At 43.4% G+C, this 27,631-nt stretch overlaps 3 protein-coding genes across 5 annotated transcripts in view; 2 read left to right on the top strand and 1 right to left on the bottom strand.

Moving 5' to 3' along the window:
• The first annotated feature begins 4,359 nt into the window (after nucleotides 1–4,359).
• Bulli (regulator of MON1-CCZ1 complex protein bulli) lies at nucleotides 4,360–6,867 on the top strand. Of its 3 annotated transcripts, XM_017247098.3 has the most exons (7): nucleotides 4,362–4,589; nucleotides 4,652–5,135; nucleotides 5,192–5,584; nucleotides 5,641–5,899; nucleotides 5,962–6,361; nucleotides 6,422–6,626; nucleotides 6,685–6,867. In XM_017247098.3, exons 1-7 carry the CDS (start codon nucleotides 4,482–4,484, stop codon nucleotides 6,762–6,764), a joined length of 1,929 nt encoding a protein of 642 aa, XP_017102587.2. In that variant the 5' UTR covers nucleotides 4,362–4,481; the 3' UTR covers nucleotides 6,765–6,867. The 3 variants fall into 3 exon arrangements, with proteins under 3 accessions (XP_070136604.1, XP_017102587.2, XP_070136605.1); XM_070280504.1 differs by lacking the exons at nucleotides 4,362–4,589; nucleotides 4,652–5,135 and having other exon boundaries at nucleotides 5,412–5,582; XM_070280503.1 differs by lacking the exons at nucleotides 5,962–6,361; nucleotides 6,422–6,626; nucleotides 6,685–6,867 and having other exon boundaries at nucleotides 4,360–4,589; nucleotides 5,192–5,582; nucleotides 5,641–5,859.
• An 11-nt stretch (nucleotides 6,868–6,878) lies between these two features.
• Vps8 (vacuolar protein sorting 8) lies at nucleotides 6,879–10,996 on the bottom strand. The gene is made up of 4 exons (XM_017247097.3): nucleotides 10,747–10,996; nucleotides 9,384–10,691; nucleotides 8,473–9,330; nucleotides 6,879–8,413 (listed from the first exon to the last, which is right to left on the bottom strand). Exons 1-4 carry the CDS (start codon nucleotides 10,846–10,848, stop codon nucleotides 6,992–6,994), a joined length of 3,690 nt encoding a protein of 1,229 aa, XP_017102586.2. The 5' UTR covers nucleotides 10,849–10,996; the 3' UTR covers nucleotides 6,879–6,991.
• Nucleotides 10,997–11,331: 335 nt separating this feature from the next.
• sfl (N-deacetylase and N-sulfotransferase sfl) overlaps nucleotides 11,332–27,631 on the top strand; it is a 55,351-nt gene continuing 39,051 nt past the window's right edge. Inside the window, exon 1 of the mRNA XM_017247091.2 lies at nucleotides 11,332–12,118. The gene's annotated coding sequence lies outside the window, so the exon portion shown is untranslated. The remainder of the gene's footprint in view (nucleotides 12,119–27,631) is intronic.

Raw genomic sequence — 27,631 nt, 5'->3', positions numbered from 1 at the left:
GGAACTTCACAATATCCCTAGTCATTGCAACATAGAGGGAAACGAATTCGTAGACCTAGCAGCAAAGAATTCACCACTCCATGGAACCTTCACTCACATAGCCTGGAGCATCAGAGATGCCACATCAGCCATCCACAACATGATCAAGAAGGAATGGGAGAGAGAGTATGCCGAATTCGTTGCCAGCAAGCCCAGAGCTATTGTAAGGTTTTCCCAACCTTACTGAACAAGCCCTGGTTCTTTACACATGTAATCTAAAACCATAACACATTAGAATAATAAATGGAATATTTAGTGATAACTGCTTTGAAAACGCAACCCTAGCAAAAATAAAATAAAAATGATTTTTCGTGATTTATGCTTGATTCTAAAGTGACCAAGGCATACCAAAATGTGGTACGAAAGTGTGTGACCAAACCTAAAAAAAAAATACATTGATTAAAATTTGTTAGGCTTTGTAAGGGATTCTTATATAAATAGGCCAGCATATTGGTTTTTGCTCAGTCGGGTATGGGTCTTGCGGCCTATAACAACTACCGGGAGCAAAAATAGGGGCTTATTTTCTAATTTTTTGTATTATTTTGTCTGATTCTTGGGAGCCTTTTTTAATAATTTTGGCTAACATATTTTTTATTTCATCAATTTTTACTTGAAAGGTTCTGATTTTACATATTTTTTTTTATAACGCATTTGAACCCACTTCATTGGGTTTTTAACTTCGACGACTTCGTTTCATTACATCAATTCTTTCTTAAAAGGGTTATTTTATTTTTTTTCTGTAACGCCACCTTATTGGGTTTTTTAACTTCGAGGATTTTGCTTTTAGATTTTTTTCTAAAAAATTTTAAAATTGTGGTTCCCATTTTATTCAATAAAAATTTTTTTTTATTAATTCTTAAAGGTTCTGATTTTATTTAAAATAATTTTTTTTTCATCACGCAAATCTTCCGGCGTGATACCGCAAACCTTTTGGATTCCAGGAATAAGTTGCGGACTCTGCCACTTTTGCTTTGAAATTGTTTTTGAGCCTCTTTTAATAATTTTGGCGAACATATTTTTCCTTTCATCAATTTCTTGAAAGGTTATTTTACTTTTTTTTCTATAACGCCTTTAAAAGCTAGCTTTTAACTTCTCATCAAATCGAAGGAACCCCACCTTATTGGGTTTTCAACCTCGAGGACTTTGCTTTTAGATTGTTTTCTGAAAAATTTTAAAATTGTGGTTCTCATTTTATTTTAAAAATTGGTCAATTCTTAAAGGGTCTGATTTTATTTTAAATAATTTTTTTCTGTTGTAAAGCACATAATAAATCTAATGTCTTCGCTACTGTCATCACAAAAAAGATAAAAATGCTTTCTGATAAACTCGAATGTATCTAATCGCTCTTGGGTTTTCAACTTTGACGTTTTCAACTTTGCTTTTAGATTTTTTTTTCTTAAAAATTTTTAAAATTTGGTACTTATTTTTTTTTAATATATTATTGTTTTTTACTGTTTTGGATCTTGTATGTACGTTGACGGCGAATATGTGTTTAAGATGTTTTTCTATAATCCATTTTTATTTTTCTTTTCATGCTGCGGCATTCGTTATTTTAGATCTTTTTGCTGTTTTATCATTTTATAAAAAATTTCTTATTTATAATTTTCTTACTCTAACAATACAGTGTATGTATGTAGGTGTACTCTTTCTCTGAGATTAGAAGTCGTTCACAGGGTTGAAACAGCATAGTGTGAACCAGCAGCGCACGGCGGTGAATCAAACAAATCAAGTTGGGATGAGTTATTAATCTAAAACCCAGTGGCTCCTTCAAGGAAGCTCCACCGTCGAACAAGCTGACAGACACAAATATTTTAATGCACACTCTTTTTTATCTGCGTGACTTAAGACTAGACTAGACTCGAATGAATTGTAATCAATTTTTCGATTCTCTTAAAAGATTGATTAAATCGACAAAGGCCATTTGAAAAGATTTTCGGCCAAGTTGACATATGACTGGAGGGAATGGCGATGATACCAGCCATTCCGGCAAATTACCTAGTACAGCATGGTGCTTAAATTGAAGCGCTCCTAGCTACCAACATAGCGCTCCTGACAGATGACACAATCTTCGTCAGGAAAAGTACGGACGGCGCCATAATGTTTTTGCATTTTCCAAGGTCCATCTGACATAGATGAAGGAACCGTGGATGGGTTTGAAACCGTGGAACCGTGTTTGTCACTCATAAGGGTTTTTAAAGTCTCACAATGATATGTGGTCCCAAACATGGAATATAACTTTATAGAATTCATTCTTAAAATTTGGATATTTTTTACCGTCAATGCAAATCCAAAAGTTTTATAGAATTCCCAAAAATTAATTTCATTATCTTATACATAAGAAAATTGTAAACTCCTCTAAAAATCACTTAAACTTTCTATGACTAATGACAGACTCTTATCTTATTTATTATTTTAACGCATGTATGCATTACAAGAACAATTTTAAAATCCTTCGCAAAACGAGCTTCCTGGAAGTAAAATAAATGTTTAAATAGACGTAAAATTAAATTTTTTTTTAATACCAGGAAGTTCTTTGGTTTTACCTTTCATAAATTTTACACCACCTGTACAAACGCTACTTTATTTATAAATTTTGTTCTTATTTAAAATCGTCGAAAAAAAAGTATAAAATAATATTTCGCCCGTCACATGGCCGTGAAGTGAAACCACATCGAAAAGCTCCTCAACACAAGACAATTTATCATCAATAGTTCTTGGAACTATAGTTTGTTGACAAATATTATTAATCTCAGTAATATCAGTATATTTGTCTTTTAAAAGTCTTTAATGTTCAAGTATTTATTTAATAATATATACATACATATACTTAAAACTAGAAAATGTTAAAGAAGCGAATGTGGCAAAGACGTAGCAGCAGCGCCGGACGTTGCTGTCGAAGTGGTTAGGCGAATGTCTTTATTTACTGGAGATGGACCTCCGCTATATCGATACTCGCGTGAGTTATCGAGTTCGGTCGTGCTGTTCCTAATTCCTTAAAGAAGTTTCGTAATTCGCTCAGTTCTGCGAGAATGGTGTTTCGGGATGAAGGAATTTCATCGCAAAGTTTTCAGACTTCTCTCATAAGACTCCTTTGTTTTTAAATTCGGTGAAAAACTTCCGAAAGTTGGTAGGGAAATTCAATTAATAAAATTGTGCATTAAGCTCTACAAATTTTTACAATTCTTTCCTTATCTTATAAATATTTAAAGCTAGAATGGTTATTATTATAATGTCTATTATACAAAATCACCCTTTCACTATACTCTTCATTATAACTTCATTATTGCTTCACTTATGAATCCGATTGCGAATGATTAGTTGGCTGGGAGAGGAAATCTGCCCGCACATTTTTAAGGATGTAGTCTCATGTTCCGGCCTACTTTTTAGAGGTTATTTCAAAAAAATTTTTTGTAATAAAAAATAATGTGATTGTTTCAATTTTCACATATGTTTTTATAGGCATCATAAACTATTTGAAAATATTTTGTTTCATTTATTCTTGTGTAGTTTAATACACTTTAGAGCATGCCAAAGTATGCATATAAAAAAAAAGGTAGGTCCCTGGCGCAGGTGATTTCGACTGCTAGAGTCATCCGAAACAAAAAATTAGAATAGATTATTGTTTTGTAAGCTTATGGCTCTGTCCCGTACTAGAATGAAATATTTTCATCAATAAACAACAAAATGGCGAACAAAAAAAAAAAAAAATTTTTTTTAATTTAAAAAATGTATATTAAGTTAATGATAAAAAAAAACTAATCGTTAAAGATAAATGATTCTAGTACGGGACAGAGGTGTTACTTTTAAGAACAACATATCCAAATTTCAGCTAGATCGGTACCATAGAATTTTGTGAATCCCCTGCGCCGCACACAAAAATGTCGTTCCGTGAAAAACGCGTTTAAAGTTTAGACGCTACCGAAAAACTCATACTTTTCGGTGTAGGCGCGCTCTCGATTATGGGCTGTATCTCTGTCATTATTTGATATTTTTATTTGAAACTTTAACAGTACATTCTTAATAAACAATACTATCGAAATATTTGAAAAAAAAAAATATCTATTTTTTCAACCTCACACATGAGACTATATCCTTAAACTAGTTAAACGAACTTGTTTTGTGAACTAGTTCCGGCTCCCCGATGGTCCTCCTCATATTTGTGAAAACCTATGGGGAATTGTAAGTGAATTTTCTCAAAATGTGGGGAGTTTTATACATTCTAGACTTTATTTAAAATATCTTAGTGGCTAAAGAGTAAAATAATTGAAAAACAAAAAATTCGTTGCTGCGTTCCAGTTCCACCGTTCCACTTTGATGCTAACTGAGCGAAGCTACTTTGACGGGCATAATATTTTGGGGCGTTTAAAAATATAATTATTTACTTTTGTTTATAAATATTTATAATTCGATTAGAATTACTGTTTTCGTCGTATTTATAGAATATGGACAGCTCCAATGGAATTCATTACATTGAGCTGTCTCCGAATCCCATCAGGTTTGACGCCGTTAGCCAGCTGACTAATGTTTTCTTCGATGATTCCAACAAACAGGTAAGAAATATATTGTGTTATATGATTAATTAAGTAAAACTTATTCTCATTTCGATTTGCAGATCTTTGCGGTTCGATCCGGCGGTGCCACGGGTGTTGTTGTAAAAGGACCCGGCCACACCGAGGACACGGTCATATCCTTTTGCATGAACGACCGAGGCGGGTCCATTCGTTCGATCAAATTCTCGCCGGATAACCAAATCCTGGCAGTACAGCGAAAGGAGAATGCCGTGGAGTTCATCTGCTTCCAGGGGGACCAGCCTCTTCTGCAGGAGATAATCACCCACCAGGTGAAGACCAACATCTACGGCTTCGTCTGGGTCCACAACCGCGAGGTGGCCCTAATTTCGAATACGGGGGTGGAGGTGTTCTCCATCGTCCCGGAGAAGCGACAGGTGCGCTCTGTGAAGTCCCTGAGCATTGGAATCAAGTGGTTCGCCTGGTGCTGCGACGCCAATGTGGCTCTTCTGTGCACCAGCGAGGGAAACGCCCTCATTCCGGTTCTCGTCAAGCAGAAGGTTATCACAAAGTTGCCCAAAGTCGACTGTGAGTTAGGCTTATACGGAATACCACAACTTCAAGATCAAATGCCTTTCTTGCAGTGGGGACTCCAAATCGCGAAGTGGAGGAGAGCAAGGTGACTCTGGGACAGGTGTACGGAGTGTTGGCGGTGTTGATCCTGCAGCCCAATCCTACCACATTCCAGATGGAGGTAGAAGTTCACCTGCTCAATGGTCCCGGCCTGGCCCCGCGAAAGTGTCATGTTCTCCGATTGAGTCTCATGGGGCGCTTTGCCATCAACACGGTGGACAACCTGTTTGTGGTGCATCACCAGTCCACTGGCACCTCCCTCCTCTTCGACATCGCCCTGCCCGGCGAGGTCATCAACGATGTAACCTACCATGCTCCCATCACCCCGGGCCGGTCCATCAAACCCTTTGCCCTAAAACTGCCCTCTTTGTCGCCGGATGGCCAAATCCTGCAGTGCGAGTTGTGTACGTAGCTGATCCTGCTTAGGCTTTTCCTTTTTGTTACGTGTGATCCATTGCAGATTCAACCCATTGGGTACTGTTCCAGCCAAATATTGTGATCGATGCCAAACTAGGATGCATGTGGTACCTGAACCTCTGCATTGAGCCTCTGTGCCAACTTATCTCTGACCGAATCCGTCTCACGGAACTACTGCTGCAGCGCAGCAACGGGAAACCGGTGCTACTGAAAGTTCTGACCCAACTAATGGATGACCAGTACAAGGGTACACTACTTCCGGTTCTAGAGACAATATTCAACAGGATTAACAAAATATACGCGTAGGTATATTTTAATAGTGTCCTATTTGGCTATAATAGTGTGCTCCTCATACTTATTCCAGTTCCTGGGTGCAGCTGGAGCTTCAGAGCCAAACCGCACAGCCCTCGAATGTAAAGACCTCCTGTGTGAAACAGGCCACCCCGCCCATCGTCCTCATTGACCAGTTGGACATGGTGCAGATCTTCCAGCGCATCGCCCGCCGTTCCTACACGGAGGCCATTCTAATGATGTACCTCCAATCGCTGAACAAGTTCAACATTGCCGCCCAGGAGGACCTGAGCAAGAACATCATTCGCGAGCTGATCCACAACCGCAGCTTCGACACCTTGCGCCGGTTGGTCAGCTATTCCATGTTGCTGGAGTCGAAGTCAGTGGCTTGCTTCTTGCTGGCCAACTCGGATATGGACACAGCTATTTCGCAAGTGGCCATTGATATGCTGGGCAGGATTCAGGCGCATGAGGTGGATTGTACACTTGTATAATACTGAATATTGTTATATATATTTTATAACTCTTCTCAGATCATTATCGAGGTCATGTTGGGCCAAGGCAAAGTTATAGACGCCCTAAGACTTGCCAAAAATTCGATGGGCTTGGAAAAGGTGCCCGCCCGCAAGTTCCTGGAGGCGGCCCACAAGACAAAGGATGACTTGGTCTTTCACAGCGTCTTTAGGTTTTTCCAAATGAGAAATTTGAAGCTCTACGAGACCTTGTCTTTCCCCAAGAGTGAGTCTCAACAGACTGCCTTCATTTCCTTCTAGTTTAAATGATTTATTTCCGATAGCCGAACAATGCACGGAGTTCATACAGCACTACAACAATACCTTCCTGGCGGAGAGTGGCGTGAAGCCACAGATGGCCTGAATACCTATTTTGGCTGAGAGATAGTTAGTTCTGTATATCTAAAGAGTATTTTGTAAATATCGCTAATTGTATCATATTAAAAGACATCTGTACCATATCCCAATCATGGCCAGCTTCTTTGGATTTCATCATGCAATTGCTTTACTTACACAGTACAACACACAATACAATACAATAAATACACACATGGAGGATTAAATGGAATATACACGAAAACAGTGGCGAGCCTAGCAGAACCGCCTGGGCGGAGCCTTCAGTTGCAAGGCACCCATCTCCAGGGACGAGGATATGCTGATTAGGCTCTTATTTGGTCGTGGCAAACTCAACGTGGGCTCCTTCAGAGCCTCAAAGCACCGCGGACACTCCCCGACGTTATCCCCAGCCTTCTTCAGACAGCTTTCGTGCAGGGCATGGGCACAAGCGCCCAGGACCAGCACTGCAGTGCGGTCGAAGAGCCGCTGTCGACACACGCAGCACTTGGTGGTCGTCACCCAGAGGCCCCGCAGCGACTGGCGATGTCGCTCTGCGAACTCCAGGTGAAGATTTTGACACAGATCCTCCGAAGCGGCGCGTAGGGCCTCCGTCTTGTGCCTGGAACTGTCCAGCATGCCCATCAGGAGGTCCTTGATGTCGCCGAAGCTGCTCGACACGTTGCGGGTGTTCATGATCAGCTGGACCAAGTTGTGCAGGTCAATGTGCTGCGAGGCCTCGTGCAGCAGGGACTTCGTTAAGGACTGCAGCTCCTGGTGGGGCAGCACATATTGCAGTAACGAGAACCAACAGCGCTCCAGCTCCGCGGCTGGCAGGGTTTCCACCGATCGGGCGAGCAAAGCGGATATATACCGAGCCTCCTTGGAGGCCTCCTCGCCGCTCGCCGACTTCAGCAGGTCCATGGACAGTTCGAAGGCTTTCGCATAACTCTCCTGCTTCTCGTACAGATAAATCACAGATCGGTTCAGGTGATACCTTTCGGCTATGGCAATGGCCTGCTCTATGCGGTACCCCGAATTCGAGCCAAGGAACTCCTCCACGACCTCAGCGGATTCCAACTTGCAGTACAGTTCGAGGAGCATCTCCATTTGGCTGGGCTCCAGTTCGCTCTTTCGATCGTTGAGGCACTTGAGGAACACGAACAGCAGGTGCTCTTCCCTTCGCAGGCTGTCCAGAAGCTCGTAGATTCTTTCGGGGTAGTGCAGGGCCAAGAGGCGCGTGGTCTCCTTCGGATTGATGTCCAACAACGCCCTCATATGGCGCTTCAACTGTTCGTAAATGCATCTCTCTGGGCTGGCTACGTGCCGCTCCATGTAGGCGAACATTGTCTCGTGCCTGGCCTCGTTCCGGATGTAGCAGTCCAGGATGGTGTCGTAGCGCTGCAGCTTCTCTAAGAGGTACTCCACCACATAGTAGCACCTTGCCTTTTCCGCCAGACGGAGCTGCTCCTCATCGCTGCTGATTTCCGCCAGGCAGTTGGAGGAGAGCAGCTCATGCCAGGCGCTCTCCCTCTCCGAGTGCTGGCGGGCACTCTCGTGGGCAATCTCCTCCTGCGCCAGGTGGCTCAGCACCCGCTCGAGGAGCTGCCTGTCTCGCGGGAGGCACTGCATCGATATCTGCTGGGCTATGAAGTTCAACAAGCAACCAATCTCCGCCCACTGAAACAGAGGTATTTTCGTTACAAACATGAAACACTAGGTCCAGATCTAGATCTTACTGTAGCATCCTCGGGCGACATGATCTCCAGCAGCAGATAGATGATCCTCTTGCGGTGCGAGAAGCCCAGCTCATTGCTGAACTCCCGCTCCTGGAAGGCCAGAGAAATCACGTTCAGCGTCTCGCGGGTGTCGAACTTGAGAAGAGCTCGCAAATATGGATACGGCAGCTCGTCTCCGGCGTTCTCCTTGGAGTGCTGCGACGTCAAGCAGCGCAGCACGTCGTGCTTCACCTGCTGCACTTGATCCGCGGGAATGTCTCCGCTGGGATAGCCCCTGCCGGCCAGGCAACTGGACACATAGACCAGCAGGCAGTTCCCCAAATCCGTCTCTTCCGGAGTCACCAGAGGTAGCAGTTCTGTCAGCGCCGCCGTGTAGTCGTTGAGAGCTCGCGTGTTGAGGTAGATTTGTGCTCTGAACAACCGATGCTTTTTCACCGCCTTCAGCACCTGGTTCAGGTCCAGGCACATCCAGTCGAGCTTCAAGATGAGCTGCTCCAGCTTGGCCGGCGAATGTTGCAACCAGTACTCCACCAGGGCTTGGGAAATCACGGGGTTGACACTCTTGATGGTTTCGCGTTCGATGTGCTCGGAGATGTGCTGCAGGAACAGCTCGGAGCTTGTGTTCTCCAGCTTCTCCCACAGCTGTGTCCAGAGGAGCTCCAGTTCCCCCACGGTGATCAGGCAGTTTACAATGGAGCCGAGGCAGTAGTCCGGAGCCCGGGCGGAGTTGGCTATGTACTCTTTGAAGAGCATAACGATGCGCTCCTTGGCCTGGGCGCGTTTCCGCGGGCGATCGACGGACGCGATGTAGCCATCCAGGGCCAACTGGCAGGCCTCCTGCCAGCGATGATGCTTGACCTGCGTGGGGAAAATTTTTAATAATTCCATACCATTACTCGCACCATTCTTACCAGGTAGCTTATTCTCTCAGACCAGGTCCTCACTCCAATGATGTGCAGGGACCTGGCGCCCAGGACGTAAAGTTGCGTGCCCCTCGACACCACGGAATTGTAACAGGCGTTGGATCCGGCTAGAGCGAAGGCTGGCGAGACATTTCCGCCTGTGGCCAGGCCCTTGAACTGGGCGGAACCATACACCAAGCCCGCATTGGCCATATCCATGCACTCGAGCTCCTTGCTGGACCTCACATCCACCAGGTGCAGGATCTCCGCGGTGTCCAGCGACGCCACGCACTTCGGGCCCAGCCAGTGGGCGGACAGAAGGTTTCCCTGCAGCTGGACGTGGCGGAGATACAGAAGCGTGATCCGCCCATTGGAGACGAACAACTGATGAAAGAATAGCTGATTTCCGCGTCCCACAACGATGACGGGATCCACGGAGCGGGAAGCATCTGCTGCCTGGATGAGAACCAAGTGCCAGGCCAGCAAAGGCAGGCAGTCTGGCGGGCCCTGGAGGACATGGTACTTGATTACCCTCAATCGGGGTCGCACGGTGACGATGAAATACTTGGACAATGTGGCCAAGGCAACGATGCAGTACTGATCCAGCTCGTGGCGTCCATGGGCGTCCATGATCAAGGGCTCCACGGCACAGACTTCTCCGCGAGCTCCCGAAAACAAGCACCTGGAACTGCAGCCGCGAATGCCCAGTTTCCGGGTGAAGCTGAGGGACCACACGGATCCACCTGCATCAGCACACAACGCCAAGGACGACCTGGACGTCCACTTCACATGCAGCACACCAGTGTTCGGGGTTATCACATCGAACAACTCGCGCAGGACGTCGCCCGTCTGAGTGTCCAGCATGGTCACCAATCCTCGGGCGAACCCGGCCAGAAGCCTCGTGGAGTCCGCATTGAAGGCCAGACTGGCCACCGCACCCTGTCCGTGCTTGTCCTGATGGGCCCAGCGCAGGGTCTGGGTGACATCAAAGTTTAGGATGTGGCCGTGGGACGTTCCCACAGCTATGTAGGCGGCCACGGCACAGGAACTCGCGGCTCCGGCGTTCACACGTTCGGCGGCTGAAGAAAGTTGGGCGGAAATGCCGTGCAGCAGGGTGTATCGCATGATGGAGCCTCCTCCGCTCCGACCATCTGTCCGCACGGCTGAGTCTTCTCCAATCGAGGGCGTGGGCGTTGCATGCGGCACCGGCATCCCCAGCTCGGAGGCCACGTCCGAATCCGCCTCGAACTCGCTGAGCACCGTCTCCAGCGTGGGCAGCACATCAGTGGGCGGAATGGCAAACTCGGCATCATCCAGCTGGGAAAGGGAAATTCGGTCAACTACTTGTAACTTCATGTAGCCCGTGACTTACATCCTCGAAGTCCAGCTGCAAAGATTCCGCCAGCAGGCTGTCGGTGGATCCTCTTTCCGATTCCAGCAGCGATTGCAGCGACGGGGCCTTCAGCTCCGCCATGCTCCCTGGTCAGTTCGCTCTCTAGTTACCCCCCGAACTCGAAATTTTCGACTATTGTTTTTTATCAATGAAATTTTACGCCCATTTAATGGACAGTGTTGGAAAGTGGGCACGAATTGCACGGAGGGTGTTGAAGTCTGGTCCCACACATTATCTTGCCTCTCGCTCGCTTTTTCCCGGTGTTTCTTTGCTAGTTTACCAGCACTACTGGATATCTGGCAACCAAGGGGGTTCCCCTTTATTTTAAAATTATTTTAATTTTAATTTTAATTGTGTAATTATGATTTTAAAAATATTCCTTTGTTATTAAAATCGCGGTTCATGAAGATATTATAAGTAGTATGTCAAAACTTGGAAACTCTGCTCAAGAGATTAGTAAGACCGTTTCAGCTTAGGTCCAGAACACCAGAACTGAGATTTAAGGGGGGCGCACGCCCACTACCTGATTCATCCGCTCGCTGGCCACACTTTGTTTTTGTTTTCATCGCGATTGGTACTCGGCAGCGGACGATTTTCTGGCCAGCAAACTAATTAAAGTGCAATAAAATGTGCGTTAGGCAATTGCGGGCGTCTGGCGAACAAAAACAATTTGGCGGCCGCGCGTGATAATCCCGCAGTCTTATCGGCGGAAAAGGTTTCTGGGTTCATCGCCAGCGAGGACGAGCGTGGAAATTCCGATTTTGTATTATGCTCGAGGCCCGCGAGACGCTTCTGCGAAACAAAAGCTGCCAAAATTCGCATCACCAGCCAGGCGATTTTTGATAGATTCGTGGGATTCGGGGGAGAAGTGCGAAAGTAATTTTAAATTTTGTTTATATGAGCGAGCGGCGGTATTTGCGAATTTCGACCAGTTCTCTCTTTCGCTTACGCTTCCTCTCACGTTACGCGCCTTCCGTTCAGCCGTGTGTGTGTTTAGGTGTGTGTGTGACAGTGACGTAAACAAATGTACAAAACGAAGAAGTGCAAGAATTTGTGGAATGCCGATGTCGATTCACGTGCCAGAGGCCAGATAAACAAATAATCCAAGATCGAAAGCAGTAGCCAGCCATAGAGTATTGACACACAACGTGGTTTTGGGCCCTCTGTTTTGCGCCTCACATTCGTTGCATTTGGCAGGCTCAGCTGTGCAATTTCGCAGTGGTGTTGGTGAGCGCAACACGTTTGTGTTCGAGAGAGAGAAGGAAGTGCTCGAGAGTGGGGGAGTTTTCTGCGTAAACTCCTCTGCCGGCGTCGGCGTCGCCCACGGCAGCGTGCGTCATTGATGCGACAGGTAAGAAGCAGCACCAGCCCTTGAAACTATTTCCCAATTTTGGCCCAAAATTACCATAGTTAATTACTAATAGAGCCGGGTGTGTAGATAAATATGAACTTGAGAATTGGTGGCGACGGCGGCACCTTTGCAGGTAAATTTCCAAGCAAACACACTCTCCAATGCCAGGGCACAAGCTCATGCAGCTTCAAGATAAGGAGGCGGCGGAGTCGCATGCGAGAATGTCGCTTGTGGAGCACTTTCGGCCTCTCTTTTGGCGTCTCCTCTTTCCACTTCCTTCGTGCATCATCACACTCATTGGCCCCAACTTGTCGATGGGACAAGTCGCGCTAGTTTTTCCACATTTCCAATACCCTAACTGAGGGGAGTCCTTGGACTATATATGTACGGTGATAAAGGTCATAGCCTTGATTAGATTAAGACTAAGCGTGTTTAATGCGAAAATGTCTGCCTCGGCAATGTCTTATCGCTAGTGAGCTCTTGAACTTCTTAATTAGTGGTTCCTATTATTCAAAAAATAATATAATTATTTAAGACGTGCCAACAAGTCATTAAATAACTAAAAAACGATTTATTTTTGAATAGAATGACGTCAGTTAATGGTCGATTTCAAGATTTCTAATAGAATTCCAATTAATATAGAGGTTGGAGAGGCTTCATTATAAATAATCTTTCAGAGAAAATAGAAATCGATTGATTTTTGAAAACATTCCACAACCTTGAAGGAGCCAGAACCTGTTCCAGGATAGAACTTCCAGGCAGGGCATCTCGTATTTGTCGGCCTCCTCCCTCTAATCGCTCTTGTTTATTATTGTTGACCCTCTGTTTTGTTCCTTTTCTCGTCTCGCCTTTTGTGTTTCTCGTTCATGGTCACAAAATTTATTGGTCAACATTTTATCTTGGCCCGGCACTGGCACTGGCACCGTCACCGGCTCTGGCAGTGGCACCCACGTCGAACGACTCCTTTCCAGCCTGCAACTTGTTTGCTTCTCCCCCCCGGCCCATGCCCCTGTCGGCCGCTTTTCTTGACCAGTTTCTGACCGGCCGCCCACATGGAAATTTAACGCTTCAACACGCTCCGCTTTCCCGAAAAAAGATCGCGCCGGAAAAGCTGAAGAGCGCTCAAAACAAATATTTTCGAGATAAGTTATGGGCATATTTTGCTGGTTCCGCTTTAATGGGAAAGCATCTTAATATCTTATAGACTCGGCCGCGCTCATAAATTATCGGTGCGGCATTCTTCCGCGGCATCTCGTGGCTCCGTGTTGTTTTTGGATGCTTTCTTGGTTCTTGGAGCGTTTTTGTTTGTGTGGCACATACTTTTCGTGACTTTCTGGCTTTGTTTATCTCGCAGCGATTGTTTATCTGGATGGCTCTCAGATATTTTAGGGCCTATGTGCCCCATCCAGCGGCTTGCAGCAAATTGGCAATTGCTGCGGAATCGCCACAACTTGCAGCTGTTGGTGCATAACTCTGGTGGAGCCCGGGCCCTTCAGACATTAACCCTTTGTTGGCCGCATGATAAACGATAGCTTGTTAATAAATCACAAGCTCCGAGTGTGAGTGCATCCCGGTCCTGGGGCTCTGTGTGTCCTGGGCGGCCAGGACATGCGGAAAAAGTAGTAACAAGGTTGCCTCTGTCTGTCTCTGCACTGCGCAAGTTTTTTCACCAAAAGGGTTGCACAATACTGGCCAACTTCCTGCAAAAGCCATCGTTTCTTTCAGTGCCCGCTCCCCTGGATGCATGCTACATGATTGGCCCTGCACTCAGCACAGGATACTCGTATTTCATATGCCGTTACTAGATTTATGAAGTGCCTGGCCAGGGCTGAGTCCTGGCCGAGTCCTTACCCGAGTCCTCTGCCTCAGTTGCCTTTGGCATTCTAATAATTTTTATTGTTGTCGTTTAAGTGGCCCATTGAACAGCTGGCAACATATTGCCCACTCGAGCTGCTGCAACATGGTCCTGCCCCGGATGGCAGAAGGTGCTTTCGTCATTTTGTTTGATTTGGGGCTCTGGCCGGGAAACCAGTTGTCCGGTTCTGCATTCCTGGAGTGCCCCTCTGATGGAATACTCTTATAATTAGACTTTGGATTTGTTGAGAAACCGGAAGAGCAGCTTTTTGGAAGCAATGAGCTAATGTGTTTGATTGGGACCTGTCTTTATTAATATAAATATTTTTTAATTAGACTCTGACTATTTTAGAACCCATATTGCAGCTTAGTTTGCCTTGCAATTCCCTAAGAATAGACCCAGTTTCTTATTTAATTTCATGGCTCTTACCGTCCTCGAGAAAAGCCGATCTAGGACCTAATCTTCTGGTCCATTCTCCACGGCAATCTATTATGTCTCGGCTTAGCTCACGCCTTTCTCCTGCTTACTTCGCTCCGACAAATCTCGTTTGATGCGGCTTAGGATGATGATGCATTGAGTGGCCCAGTTTCCTCCTCCGGCTGCCATTCATCCAGCCGTTCCTCCGCTCGTTCATATTTCTTTCATGCCGACTACGAGTACGACTACGAGTTCAGAGTCAGATGGATGCTCAGTGCATTCGGCTTAGCCATTATTCCGGGCCCGCTGACAATCAAAGAGACCCAAAAGAGCTCCCACAGCAAGGGCCAAGCAGGGCCTCTGGATGAAGATGTAGAGGGCGTCTTGTCTTAAATGATTTGCTGCATGGCTGGGAGTCCTTTCTTCCAGCTCCTCCATGATTATGATTTGCTGCCGGGACGAAAGCAAAATGGCAAATAAGCCGCCCGAAAAGGGTCGTTGGGTAACTGAATTTGCATCCCGGGGATCTAATATATCCACACCAAAGGATTATTTAGAGAACCACCCACGCAGGACCCAAGCCCGCATCCGGATTGATTTCGCATTGAACCGTGGTTCTATTTTCTTTTGTGGTCCTCGCTAATTAGCACGTCTGCTATGCGAGATTTGTCCGGATTCCAGCTCTGGTTTTGGCCCGGCTCTGGCTGTGGCTCCAACAATGTTAATGACTATGCTAATAATTGCTTTTGTTTGTTGTTATTGGCGTGGATGCCACGGCAGTGCAGCTGTGGGAATAGGATCCCCCCTTCCCAATAAAAACTGGAAAAGAGCAATGTCGTTCTATTTATAAACCGATGCTGGCCTCGGCCATTTGACACATGGCTTTCCCAGAATTTTCACTGCCTGGGAAATATCTGCAATAATTTGGGAAATGTGCTACTCTTCCAAAGAGTCTTTGCTTGTTTTAATATTTAATTATTTTCATCATTTAGTTAATACTTCTCCTCAAATAATCCTTTTGTTGGTTTGCTTCCAAACATCTATGTATTTTCATCTGATAGATAGATAGTTTTGTGAGAAAGTGCGTCTGGTGCAGCTCAGGGTAAGCGGCTTAGTGCCTGTTTTGTCAGTAAATGCTTCTGTCAGTGCGGCTTCCAAGTAACCCTCTTTAGTTATTGTTCTCCATTAGGTGGAGCTGTGCCCTTTGTGGCACTCCCTTTATCTCCGGCTGGCTGCCACGGGCTCCTCTATTTGTATTTTAAATTTTTAAGCGTTGCAAATGTTTTGCAACATTTGACGGCTTTGCCAGCTGCACCATTCCACTTTTATATGGCAGTTTGTTGCTGTTGTCGTTATTTGGCCAACACACCAGTGGCCCAGAATGCCACATTCACACACTCGTGTACTTGCAACGCAGCCGGCCACACAATGCGCCAGCTTTTGGCCGTTTTTCGCACACATTTTTCAAACTCGAAGCACCTCCTCGCTCTGCGCTTTTCCGCTTTTCCGTGCAGTCCTTTTTTTTAGTCTCACCCGACTGCCTCCTGGCTCCTGCATCCTACCTCCTGCCGCAAAGTATGATGTGCATGTGCCTTTGTGTTTTTGTTAAACACAAATTTGAACACTGCGTTAAAACCAGGAGAGCGAACCAAAGACTACAAAATAAAAACCAAGAAATTAGGACCACTTGGGCGGTTTCTGTACTCTACCGTGAGAGGATATTGTAGGTTTTATTGAAACGTTATTGATAATATTTAGAAAAATTATTAAAACTTATGTATGTAGTTGCTTTTGAAAGAAAGAACTTCCGGAAAAATAAAAAAATAAATATGAAAGAGTTAAGATTAAAGATTGTTAGAGTTAAAGGGGAAATGTTTTACATCTTTGGTCGGCACTCAATACATTAATATAGTTTGAAAGCATTAGTATTAGTAACGAATAGCCGAATGTACCCTGCAGTACTGAAATTTATGGGTCTACCTTTTCGGGGCTGTACGTCATATTTTGTTTTTAAAAACACTAACAAATCATGAAATAATACCAATTTTGCCTCTGGAAAAATTTAACTTCTTTGGTATTTTTTCTTGATATATGTATGTACGTAACTGATTCATGGAATTCATTAATTTGTGCAATTATGTGGAATTCCTTATGGTATCCCGGATAAGGGCAGTCCACGCGATAATCGGCATATATTCGAAGAATTAAAATTATTTATCACAGTATGGAGCTCTAAGAGTATTATGTAATTGTTTTATGAAGAAATATAATCAAATACATATGTACGTATGAATGTCTAAGCAGACTTTTAAGCTCTTGAAAAATGCTTGCTGATCATAACTCGATTTGGGTCCAAATCATAACTCGATCAGAATCAGAATTTGTTTATTTTCTGAAACTTGAAGTATATTAAAAATTTCCAAAAAATGGGACCATTAGCTTCGGAGCTATGATGGGAACCGATAATAAAAGAATGAATTTAGGGAAAAACTCCGTCATGTTTCGTATTCTTAAAAAATAACAGTACAAACATATATAGAAATAGTAATTAGAAATAAAAATGTTTTTAAAAAAATAAAAATGAAACATTTAATATATATATATATTAATATATTTAATAATTAAATTATTCACCCAGAAAAAAATTCCTAAGTCATAGCATACTCTTAGTTTTCTGATGAACATCGGAATACCCCTTCATAGAGTATTTAAAAAATTGTGGAAAATAGGAGCTAAGCCCCCCTGGCTGAAAAATTTGTTTATAGGGGCGTGGTAGCCAAAGTTGCCCCGCTTATTCTGCTGCTTCTTTACAATTTATTATTTTTATTTCCTTTATATTTTTTCGCATATTTTGTATTTATGCGTTCCTTTTCGGCCCCACACATGCACGCACGCCCTGGCCGCTGATTGCTTCGTTCCGGCGCTTAAGTGTTAAGCCACCACCCCCCTCCCAAAAAAAACACTCCCAATCCTATGATCTCCTGGCCTCATGCCCCCCACAATCCCTTAACACTTTTTAAAGCTTTTTACGAACCATTTTGTTGTATAATAAACATTTTAGAGTTCTGGGTGCTATGCTAGTAAACACCCATTCTGTGTTAGACCTTAGGTGGTTAGCTAGCGCATTTTGTTAATAGTTTTCGCAAAAGAACTAATAATAGGGTCCGTTCTGGTTGGTTGTGTAAAAAAATAGCAAATCTTCAGAAGTGTTTTTTTTTTACAAGAAAAACCATACATTTCTACTTCAAACTTGTCAAGTATATTTTAGATACTTAAATGTTTAAACATAGCTTAGTAAAAATTAAAAACATTTTGAAGCAATCTGGCAGCAGAATACAGGGTGGCCTAGACCAATGGACGAAACAGGAACCCCGTTGGAGACTCTTCAGGTTAACAGGTTAAAATCGTTAATGAAAAAGACTACTTTTATAAAAACTTTTATAAAAAATAACACAACGACGTGGCTTCAAAAATTTGTTGTAGTTTTTTCTGCACATTTTCGTACCTATTTGTCGATAAAAGATCCATCATATGAGCTGTCTATGTAATTATAGTCCATTCCATGGAAAATTTAATTACGCGTATTAAAAAAAAAGAAGAATTAAGATTCTTTAAAAATGTACTGAGATATGACAGTGATAGTGAGTGAGATATGATGTAGCTTTCCACAAAACGCATTCAAAGTTATCCGGCTCCCTTTGAGGCGCTCTGAAATGACTATACAAGTGTATAGCTCCGAAATCATTTATCGGATTTTGTTCAAATGTTGAAAGGACATTTATATGTAGATGTAGATTACAAAAAAATAAATTATTAGTATTAGTTATTAGTAAAGTATTAGTTTTTTTAATTACTAGTTTATTTTATAAAGATTGGTTGAGTAGCTCTGGAGAAGTCGCTTAAGAAATATACTTTTAAAGAAAGGGATTTAAAGATTTAAATCCAAATGGAACCTACACTGAAGAACGCTGGTTGTTTTGACTTAAAAGTTAGCATATTACGGTAATGCATTGCATTGTCCTGGAAAGAACTGTTACACTCCTATTACACTCTCCAATCTGTAACGGGCAGTAGTACCATCCAGCAATCAAAGCCACTTCAGTTGAGCTTCAAATTGAAAAATGCGCATGGCCAGTTGTAGTAAAGCACAAAATCAAATTACATTACAAAATTACATTTTAATTGCATGTTGGTGGCCGTTCTTTGCAATGTTGTCGTATTTGAAGGGGAAACTAGTGGGGCTAGCTGGGTGTTGGGAGGTTGGTTTGAAATTCGGGTAGAAATTTTCACGCATTTAGCTGTTGGGGACGTCCTGGATCGTCCCTTTCCCCATCGGGAAAGTTTTTGTTTTGTATACCTTTGACAGAACTGAAAATGAAACGTTTTACAAAAGCCACGGCGCTGCCAGGATAAAGGATAAAGTGTGCGTGACATGTCCACGTCGCAGCACCCAGCAGTCCTTTTCCGCCCAACCTCTGGCACATCCTGCCCCCCATATCGGTTCATTTATGTGACGCTGTTTTTAGTTGCTGAAACTTTGCTCTAAGCTGCCGATTTTGTATGAATCGATGTGGCAGGGGGGCGGAGGGACAGCAGGATTACGTTCCGGCTCGGATTTGGGCTGGGAATGGCAATCGGAATGGATGGCATAAAGTCAATTTGTAAAATGGTGCGCCGGTTTGGTTGCTCGCCAATGGAGTGGAAAGCCCGTGCCGGATATGGACAGAGAGATATTAGTTTATCTGGCGGATGGCCGGGCAGATTTATCTATCTGCCGGCCCTAGTTTGATTAAAGAGGCAGCCCCCAATGAAATGTTGGGCAGAGCATTACTGGGCCTCCACCCCTTTTAATTAAATCCTGAAATAAAACATAACCCCGCACCTCCTCAATCGAAAATGCACTCTATTTACCGCACTGTTTCAAACTTAATGCAATTACCTTGGACCGCCTTTGTTCTCAAAGAATCTCATTGTAATTTAGTGCCGATGGCCCTCCCTCCTCGGCCCCTAACCATCAATCGCCTGTGTTCTAATTACATACTGTTCGTTAATTGCATATTTGAAATGCCCAAAAGATCACAATCATTTAGCCATACACGTGCCTCAATTACAAATTCCCCAAGGTGCACTCTGATCCACCTCAGGCCCTCTCTGTGCAGTCCCAGATACACCCACACTCCTCTCCATCAGGCACAGATACAGATACTTGCATGCATACGCAGATCCCTTGTTGACCCGCTCCCACACACGGCTGCTGGTTCGATTGGTCTATTCCTTTTTAAAACGCATTGACTCGTTTTAAGTGTAATAGTGTAATAGAGTTGCCTGCCAGGCCCAGACATGGACATAGATACGCACGCACACTGAGAGGCTGTTGGCTCATGCAAATGGAGGAACTAAAAACCTATGCCAGTCATTGACAGCCAAAGGAGGCACAGTGGAGCTTCAATAGATTGAACTTTCAAGAAGGAGTTGTGGAAAATCAAGAAAACCTTATACCTAGAACGTGTCTGTCTATGGTAATATTGTAATATATGAAAAATATGCTTGTATCGATAATAAAAAAATAAAATCTGTAAACTTTTTCAAGGCTACAAGGACATGTCGTGGATGTCTGTCTACTTCTTAAATCTCAAAGTTTTTAAGAAAGTAAAAAGATGAGTAATGAAGAATAATATTAAAAATTTATACAATATTATGTTGGCTTTTACATTATCCTAGCTAAACCCGCTAATAGAAGAGAGTTATTTTGTCACAATACAGAATAACTCACAACTAATCTGTATATCGATAATAATTCGATAACCCTGTTTTCCTTCATAAGTTTCAAACGAAAGATCATTTTGTTGAAGATGTGGGGCTATTTTTCATATCTCACAGTATTTAGATAATATATAATAATATATAAATTGTATGGCTTTACCTTAAGACTGATAAAGCTGCTAATAACTTGATAATAAATCGATATACTTGTATGGATTCTTTCGGAGAATAGGTAACCCTTTCTATAGTTCTTTAGTATTAAAGTATTTCATGAAAGTATTAATTTAATATATAGAATCATAGCTTTTATTTTAATCACTACTAAATCGGATATCGATAATAAATCGATAAACTTATTTTACGTTAAAAGTGTGAAACGATATACAATTGGTGGAAAGATCTACTTCTTAGATCTGAAAAAATATAATATTAAATATAATTCTACGTTATTTGAATGTTTCTATATATTATATTATAATATAGTACCCATCCCACTTCATCGAAGCTGGACTGTACAATAATAGCAAACGGAATAAGCCCTGCTCCCAAAAATTTACAACAATAAAAAGCGTTTTAATACACAGGGCACTTGAACCCGGCAAACTGCAATGCGACAAGAGCTGAGCTGCAGCTGAACGAGCCGTGAAAGAGACGGGGCTGGAGGTCCTTGGGGGTGGGCGAGGGAGTGAGAGGGACGGCGACCAATATGGACCATGGTCCGAAGCGTTCGAACTTTGAATCCTTGACAAGTTCAAAAATTCGGCCAGCGGAGAAGGAGAAAGCTGCAGAGGGGGGAGCAAGAGAGAAGGACCAAGCTGATAGATTGTAATCCTTGTGTGCTGCTTTCAATTGCCCCCTCCCCTCGGCCCCAAAGCCCCCGAAAATCCCCCCAGAGCATCCATACTGTCAATTGGCTTTGTGTGTCCAAGTGAACCAACAACAGAGTGCGAAACTGGGGGGCCGGGGGTAGGGATTTTCCGGCAGGAGCACCAGGACCAGGACCAGGACAGTAGTGATTGCTCGGGATTGGGCTGGGTTGGGATGTGTGTGTGTGTGTCTGCGTGTGTTAATTTAGTTTTGTTGTCATCGGGACTTCGGCTGGCCAAAAAACAATTGAAACAATAACGAGACATCCCATCCAGACCAGCAGGCCAGATTCGCTTACAGCAAGCGGAGAGTTACAGTGGAAGATGGCTAAAGCGGTTAGATTAGTGGCCATTTTGCATTACAGATTGGGGTTAGGAGGAGGCTTGATTGCCAATTCCACTCAGTCTTTAATTTCGAGTATTATTTATAGAGTTTTCTTAGGATTTTGGGTGAAAATCGAGACCATCATTTATAAAGAAGTAGGACATGCATTTCAAACGACCATGTCTCGACTTGTTGCCCATCAAGAATGAACTTGTTTTCGCGCCAAAGCTAATGCTTTTACTGTAATTTGCCCTAACCCCCGAAAGTCGACAGCCTTGTAAGCCGCAGAATGCGTTTTTGTTGGCATTTAGCCTTTGATTAATTGCCAGACAGCTCGGAATAATGATAATGGTGGCCCCGACCCTTGCCAACCCTGAGCGGATCCGAATCCGAAGCCGAGACCCTTTAACTTTAACCTGCCCTCAAGGCATCGGCAAGTGAATTGGGGGTGGCTTCCAAGGGCTTTCGGGGATGGAACGATGGGCTGGTGGGGCGTTAGGCGGCTGGCTATTTCGTTAACAATAAATAACGCTTGAGACAGGCCCGAGGGCTTTTGTTTTGCCAGGACGAAGCCCCTCGAGTGCCAGGGACGACGACGCTGATGCCGACGCCGAGGAGGTTCTTTGATCTGGTGGCAAGGAATACGTGCGAAAACGCTTTAGACGAAGTGGCACTGGCAGCCGAGGGAGCGGGATTGATGTGGCGTCTAGTGGCGTCTACCTTGTTTGCTTTTCATAATGAATGCGGCTCGAGTCAAAGGGAAAAATAAGCCAGTCGGGGGTGAGACTTGGTTCAGGAACTGTATCCTGCAAAAACAGGATACACACATCACGGCGTATCCTGTGCTGTCCTGGCAAGTTTATTGATCAAATATCGCATGTCACTAGCCGCACACAGGATACTCGATAAAAACCACAGGGGAGGAAAAAGATAGAGTTGAATACTCGCAGCGAGGAGCAAGAAGCCATTATCCCCCACTGCCCGACCATAAATGCCAACTAAAAATGTCATTTAAATTGTCGTTATGTGCTGTTTACTGTTCTCCGTCATTTGGCCAGCTCCCCGGGACAGGGGACACTCCTCCATCCTGTCCGTATCCTCATCCGTATCGGCATTTGTGTTTTGTTTTCTATGCCGGCCAGGCTAGCACTGCCAGCACCCCCACCATCATCATCATTATCAACGTCAGAGGGAAAACTTCCTGTTTTTTTACGGTCTCCGTCGTTTGCCAACCAGAAGCTCCGTTCCGAAAACCACAGCATTAAAAACGACAAAAATAAATTGGCGTAAATTATATATACGCCGCCACACACCATCGCCATCACCAGCACCAGCCAGACAAATAAATACACCAACGCGAATAAAATGTGGCCCAAATATTTCAGTGGCAAATCAAAAATTTGTAAAGACACCCGTGGTGGAGGATGTGACCCCACGGGGCCTGGGCTGGGCATCCAGGAGTACCGCGCACACTGGTGAGGTGCCCGAAGATGTTTTGAAAATTTAATTACCCTAAACTTATAATTAATGCGGGAATATTAGGGGATAAGCCGGCTAATGAAATTCGGCTGGCGCATAAGTTTATTTTCATTAAAATCATATTTCATGGAACGGGGTGAGTGCGAATAATTCCAGAAAATAAATATAATCGGGGATTTGTGGATTATTGTTTTGATAGGAAAATGTTTCGTGGAAAATCGGATTTTTATGCTTTGCTTTGCGAATAATATTAAAAGTTTATAACGACTGTAAACGGCAGCACTAAAAAATGTTGAATATTATTGGTTTTGTCTATGTATTTTTTTTTTTTAGAGAAATGTTCTAAACTTTTATAATTCCTGATTATTACTTCTGATTATTGAAAAGTAATCCTGAAATTACTTTACGAAATTTAAAATGAATAATCAAGATATTTGTAGCGTTTTGTATTTAATTATTTCGCATGGAAAGCATGTGGAATGGTTGCCGTATTTATGCAAAATATCTTTATTAAATATTTATCTAATAAGAGGGGAAAATTTTAAAATAATCGAAAAGTTGTTCTGTTACCATATAATTAATTTAACTAGTAAAATCCGACTAGACTGTTCGTGGTGCATTGTTTTCAAAAAGTATTTCAAAACAACAAGTCCTGTATATAGCATAGCTGTATAGCATTTTTCGTCACCTAAATAAATATTATTGAAGAATATTGAACGTAGCATGTACATTCGTCACCGGTATTCTGCCTCACTAAGATGTTTTTCTTTATATATTTTTATTTATTTTAAAAATCAATGCTTTTATTTTTCATTTTAGGTAAATCCCAACTTTAAAATAAATCTTTTAAAACCACCATTTTTGAGATAAAATAAGAATCATTGGTATGTATGTATGTGTAGTTTGTACCTTCCAACCATCCACAAACCTCCCCAAGAATTTCCTTCCATCTTTCGTAACATTTCAAGACACTGTGCATAGCGTAAGATCCACCCCCCACTGTGGCTTCTAAAAATGCATTAAAAAGTTTTATTGTTGCTTTTTTGTCCGCTCGGAGTCGGGCGGGAGTCGGCCATATTTGTTTGGCTTCCGTTTCCGCCGCCCCAGCACTGTACGTCGGCATCGCCATCGCCATCTCCATCTCCGTCTTTTATTTTCCATTCCCGGCATTCTCGGCCACCGACGGAAGTTGGCACATTAAAAAGTCTTTTGGATCCATGGCCTTCCGCTGCTCCGGCACATCCTGGCGATATCCTCGGGGCGGTAGTTTAAGCAGGGGAGTATATAAACAACAGCATCATCATCTGGGCAGCGGCGTCGTCCTTTGTGCGGCCATCACCATTTGTTGCAAGGTGCGAAGAGCCAACATGCTGCCCCACAATGACCCTCATTAACTTAATGGTCAGAGCCCTCTCTCCGCCTTCCAGAGCCCCGAGTTCTGAGTTCTGTGTTCTGCGTTCTGCTTTTTGTTTGTTTGAGAGAAATTCACTTAAAAAATTATTAATTTCCTGCTCATTGGAAATGATTTTTTAATGGCCCTTTTGGCTTTGTGGTGCTCGGTCGGGGCCCAATTAGAAAATCAATACGCTGCACTTTGACACAAGTTAATTCAATTTGTCGCCGGCAACCAAATGTAATTAATGGTTTCGTTTGGCTTGCTGTTCTGCCTTTTGGCAGCAGCTGCCTAATGATATGAAAGGTCCCATAAAAAGTTGGCAAAACTTTTTTCCCAACCAGTTGCCGGTTGCCATTAGCGGAGTGGCAATAACTGACAGATTGCTGCCACTTGATTTATTTAAACAGACATTTAAATATTATTTAACGCTGGCATAATTCCATGTCCTCCAACAGGGGGCATAATTAATATGGTTTTCAAACAGAAAATAAAAATTAAACCTGGCAGTATAGACCACTTGACGTTAATCATCCTCGCCATTAAGCTGGCTCTTTACGGACTGATCCTAATAAGCCGTGCTATGTGCCATTGCGACCACTTCAATCTGATTGTTATGATGATTCCCAGCTCGTATGCGTAATGTGGCTTATACCGACCGCATACTCAGACAGCCAAACTAGCTGGCTGACAAAAAATAGCACATCTCTAATATGAGAGTTTTATTTTATTACATTTTATTACACATAAGTTGGCAACAAAATGCCAGCCACCCAGCCACGGCCCTGTCCTCAGTCCTCAAAGATAGACAGTTTCCATTGAGGCGAAGTTGGCAGTTTAGAACTCACATTCTGGCCCGTTCCACGGCACGTACTACCACGTATCTCCGTTTCCGCAGATAAACGCGTTCGTATCTGTGTGAATAGGCCCCGACTGAAGCTATGTGTGGGTGCTTCCTTTTAGCAAAATGTTTTGATTTCCATGGGAAGACAGGACGCTGCTAGTCAGCTCCAACTAATCTGTTATCCTGCGAGGAGCGAGCTCCCTTTTTGCCTCTGCTTCTGTCTCGTCCTTCGTCCTTCGCCGTGGGTGTGTGTTGGTTTTTGCTTTTTCAATTCATTTTATTTATCGGAGCATGAAAGACGTCCCCACACACTCGCCCAGGATAAAGATACACATATAAATACAAATACGAATCAGCAGATAATAAAATGGCACAAAAAGCGGGCAACCAAATCAAAATGAGAAATCGCCACCTCATGCCGTTTTCTGGAGGGAAAAGTATCTAAAGAGCATTTCCCTTTTATGGGGGGATGAGGGATGTGTATTTATTAGGTTGAAACGAAATTGGAATGCTCTCTAGTATCAGGAATCGATAAAAGGGAAGCAAGTGTGTAAGCACATAACTACTTACCTGCTTTCAGAAGTCCAGCTCCATCTCTACCAGAGTGATTTGTATTCCAGCTCGAAAGCAAACCCTGCAGACAGCTTCCATAAATTTCAGCCAACACTCAACAGAATCTCGATTAACGCAGGAGCTCACACATCCCTGGATTTATCTCTGAAATCGAGGCTGGCTCTCCACTCTCATTTGCCTTAATTGATATTCATTTTACGAAATATGCTTGCACTTGCCTCATACCCCATCCATTTCGATCCGAACTAATTGCGATTGGGCTCCACTTTTTGTCTCTACGTAGCATACTTTTCAGCGCCGGACTAATTAGTACGGATGAGGTTGGGCCGACAAATTGAGTTGGAAATTCAATTTGAAGAATCACAAAACGAAGGACCCCAAAAAGGAGCAGCCGGACTTCTCGCCGGGAGGAGCTCTGGGAATGCCATAAAAAGTTGTCGGCAGCACAAAGCCCCAAATGAAACAAAGCACCAGACAACAACATGCAACTTACTTGGCAATGCAGAGACAAAAAAAAGTATCAGATCAGAGCAGAGGTACTAATGGAGAGGATAATATAATAATTCAATGGAAAAGGCTGTCCACTTAGATAAGGATAATTGATTTATTCGGAATATCCCCTCGGGGATAGACACACATTTTATACCCTTGCAGAGGGTATTATAATTTTGTCCAAAAGTGTGCAACGCAGTGAAGGAGACATCTCCGACCCTATAAAGTATATATATTCTTGATCAGGATCACCTCCTGAGTTGATATGAGCATGTCCGTCTGTCCGTCTGTCCGTCTGTCCGTCTGTCTGTCTGTCTGTTTCTACGCGAACTAGTCTCTCAGTTTTAAAGCTATCGACTTGAAACTTTGCACACACCCTTCTTTCCTTTGCACGCAGTATATAAGTCGGAACGGCCCGGATCGGCCGACTATATCCTATAGCTGCCATATAACTGATTGATCGGAAATGGTATAACTTCGGTGTTTTTAGAGTTAGAGAGTTCAAATTTGATATGAGAGCTATTTTTGGCAAAATAATATGACATGCCAAATTTCATAAGGATCGGCCGACTATATCCTATAGCTGCCATATAACTGAACGATCGGAAATGACCCAACTTTCGTGTTTTTGAAGATAGAAAGCTGGAACTTAGTACAGATTTAATTCTTGGTCAGTTGATCCAACCTACCAAATTTCATTAGGATCGGCCGACTATATCCCATAGCTGCCATATAACTGAACGATCGGAAATGGTATTTGGTAGAAATATCAACTTTCGTATTTTTGAAGATAGAAGTTTGGGACTTTTTTTAGATTTTGTATTGTAATAAATTGGATTATATATTCCTATTCCCATAAGGATCGGCCAACTATATCCGATGTTTGCGATATATATCCGGTTTTAACTGCAAGGGTATATAAACTTCGGCTCCGCCCGAAGTTAGCTTTCCTTTCTTGTTATTTATGACCTCAAGGCTGGCATAAATATTACTCGCTTGAATTAATGAAACAAATACAAATAAAATTAAGCAAGTGATTAATTTTAAATCATTTTTTAAGGAGAGCTATTATTATTTCCTCCAGCGCAACCATTCCCGGCGAGTGTTGACAATAAAGTTCATCGGGAGCCGGATGTGGGCGTGTGGGCGAGGCAGTGGGGACTTTAAGGACACCAATGAGAGGCACGTTAGAAATGACAACAAGGATGCAGCTGCGAAGGCTTCCCACGGCCATTGTTGCTGTTTCTTGCTATTATCCTGCCACTGGCAATAAAAACCACCGCCGCCGTCCCCGCTGCCTTTTTGTTATTTCGTTCTATTTCCCCTCGTTTTTTGCCTGCCAGTGTTTTGTGTTGCTTTGGATTTTTGCAACTTTCATGCCAGGCATTTCTCGGTCACTGACATGGCCCGAACGACAACGAAACGCGGCTTTTGTTGCATGTTGCAAGCTGATTTCTTTCCTTTTTCACGTTTCGATGTTGTCGTCGACGCTGCCGCCGTAGTTGT

This window comes from Drosophila bipectinata, chromosome 3L (genome assembly GCF_030179905.1).
Source record: "Drosophila bipectinata strain 14024-0381.07 chromosome 3L, DbipHiC1v2, whole genome shotgun sequence".
Lineage (NCBI taxonomy): Eukaryota > Metazoa > Arthropoda > Insecta > Diptera > Drosophilidae > Drosophila > Drosophila bipectinata.
The sequence above is the reverse complement of the archived record's forward strand: the minus strand, read 5'-3'. Positions and strand labels throughout refer to the sequence as shown.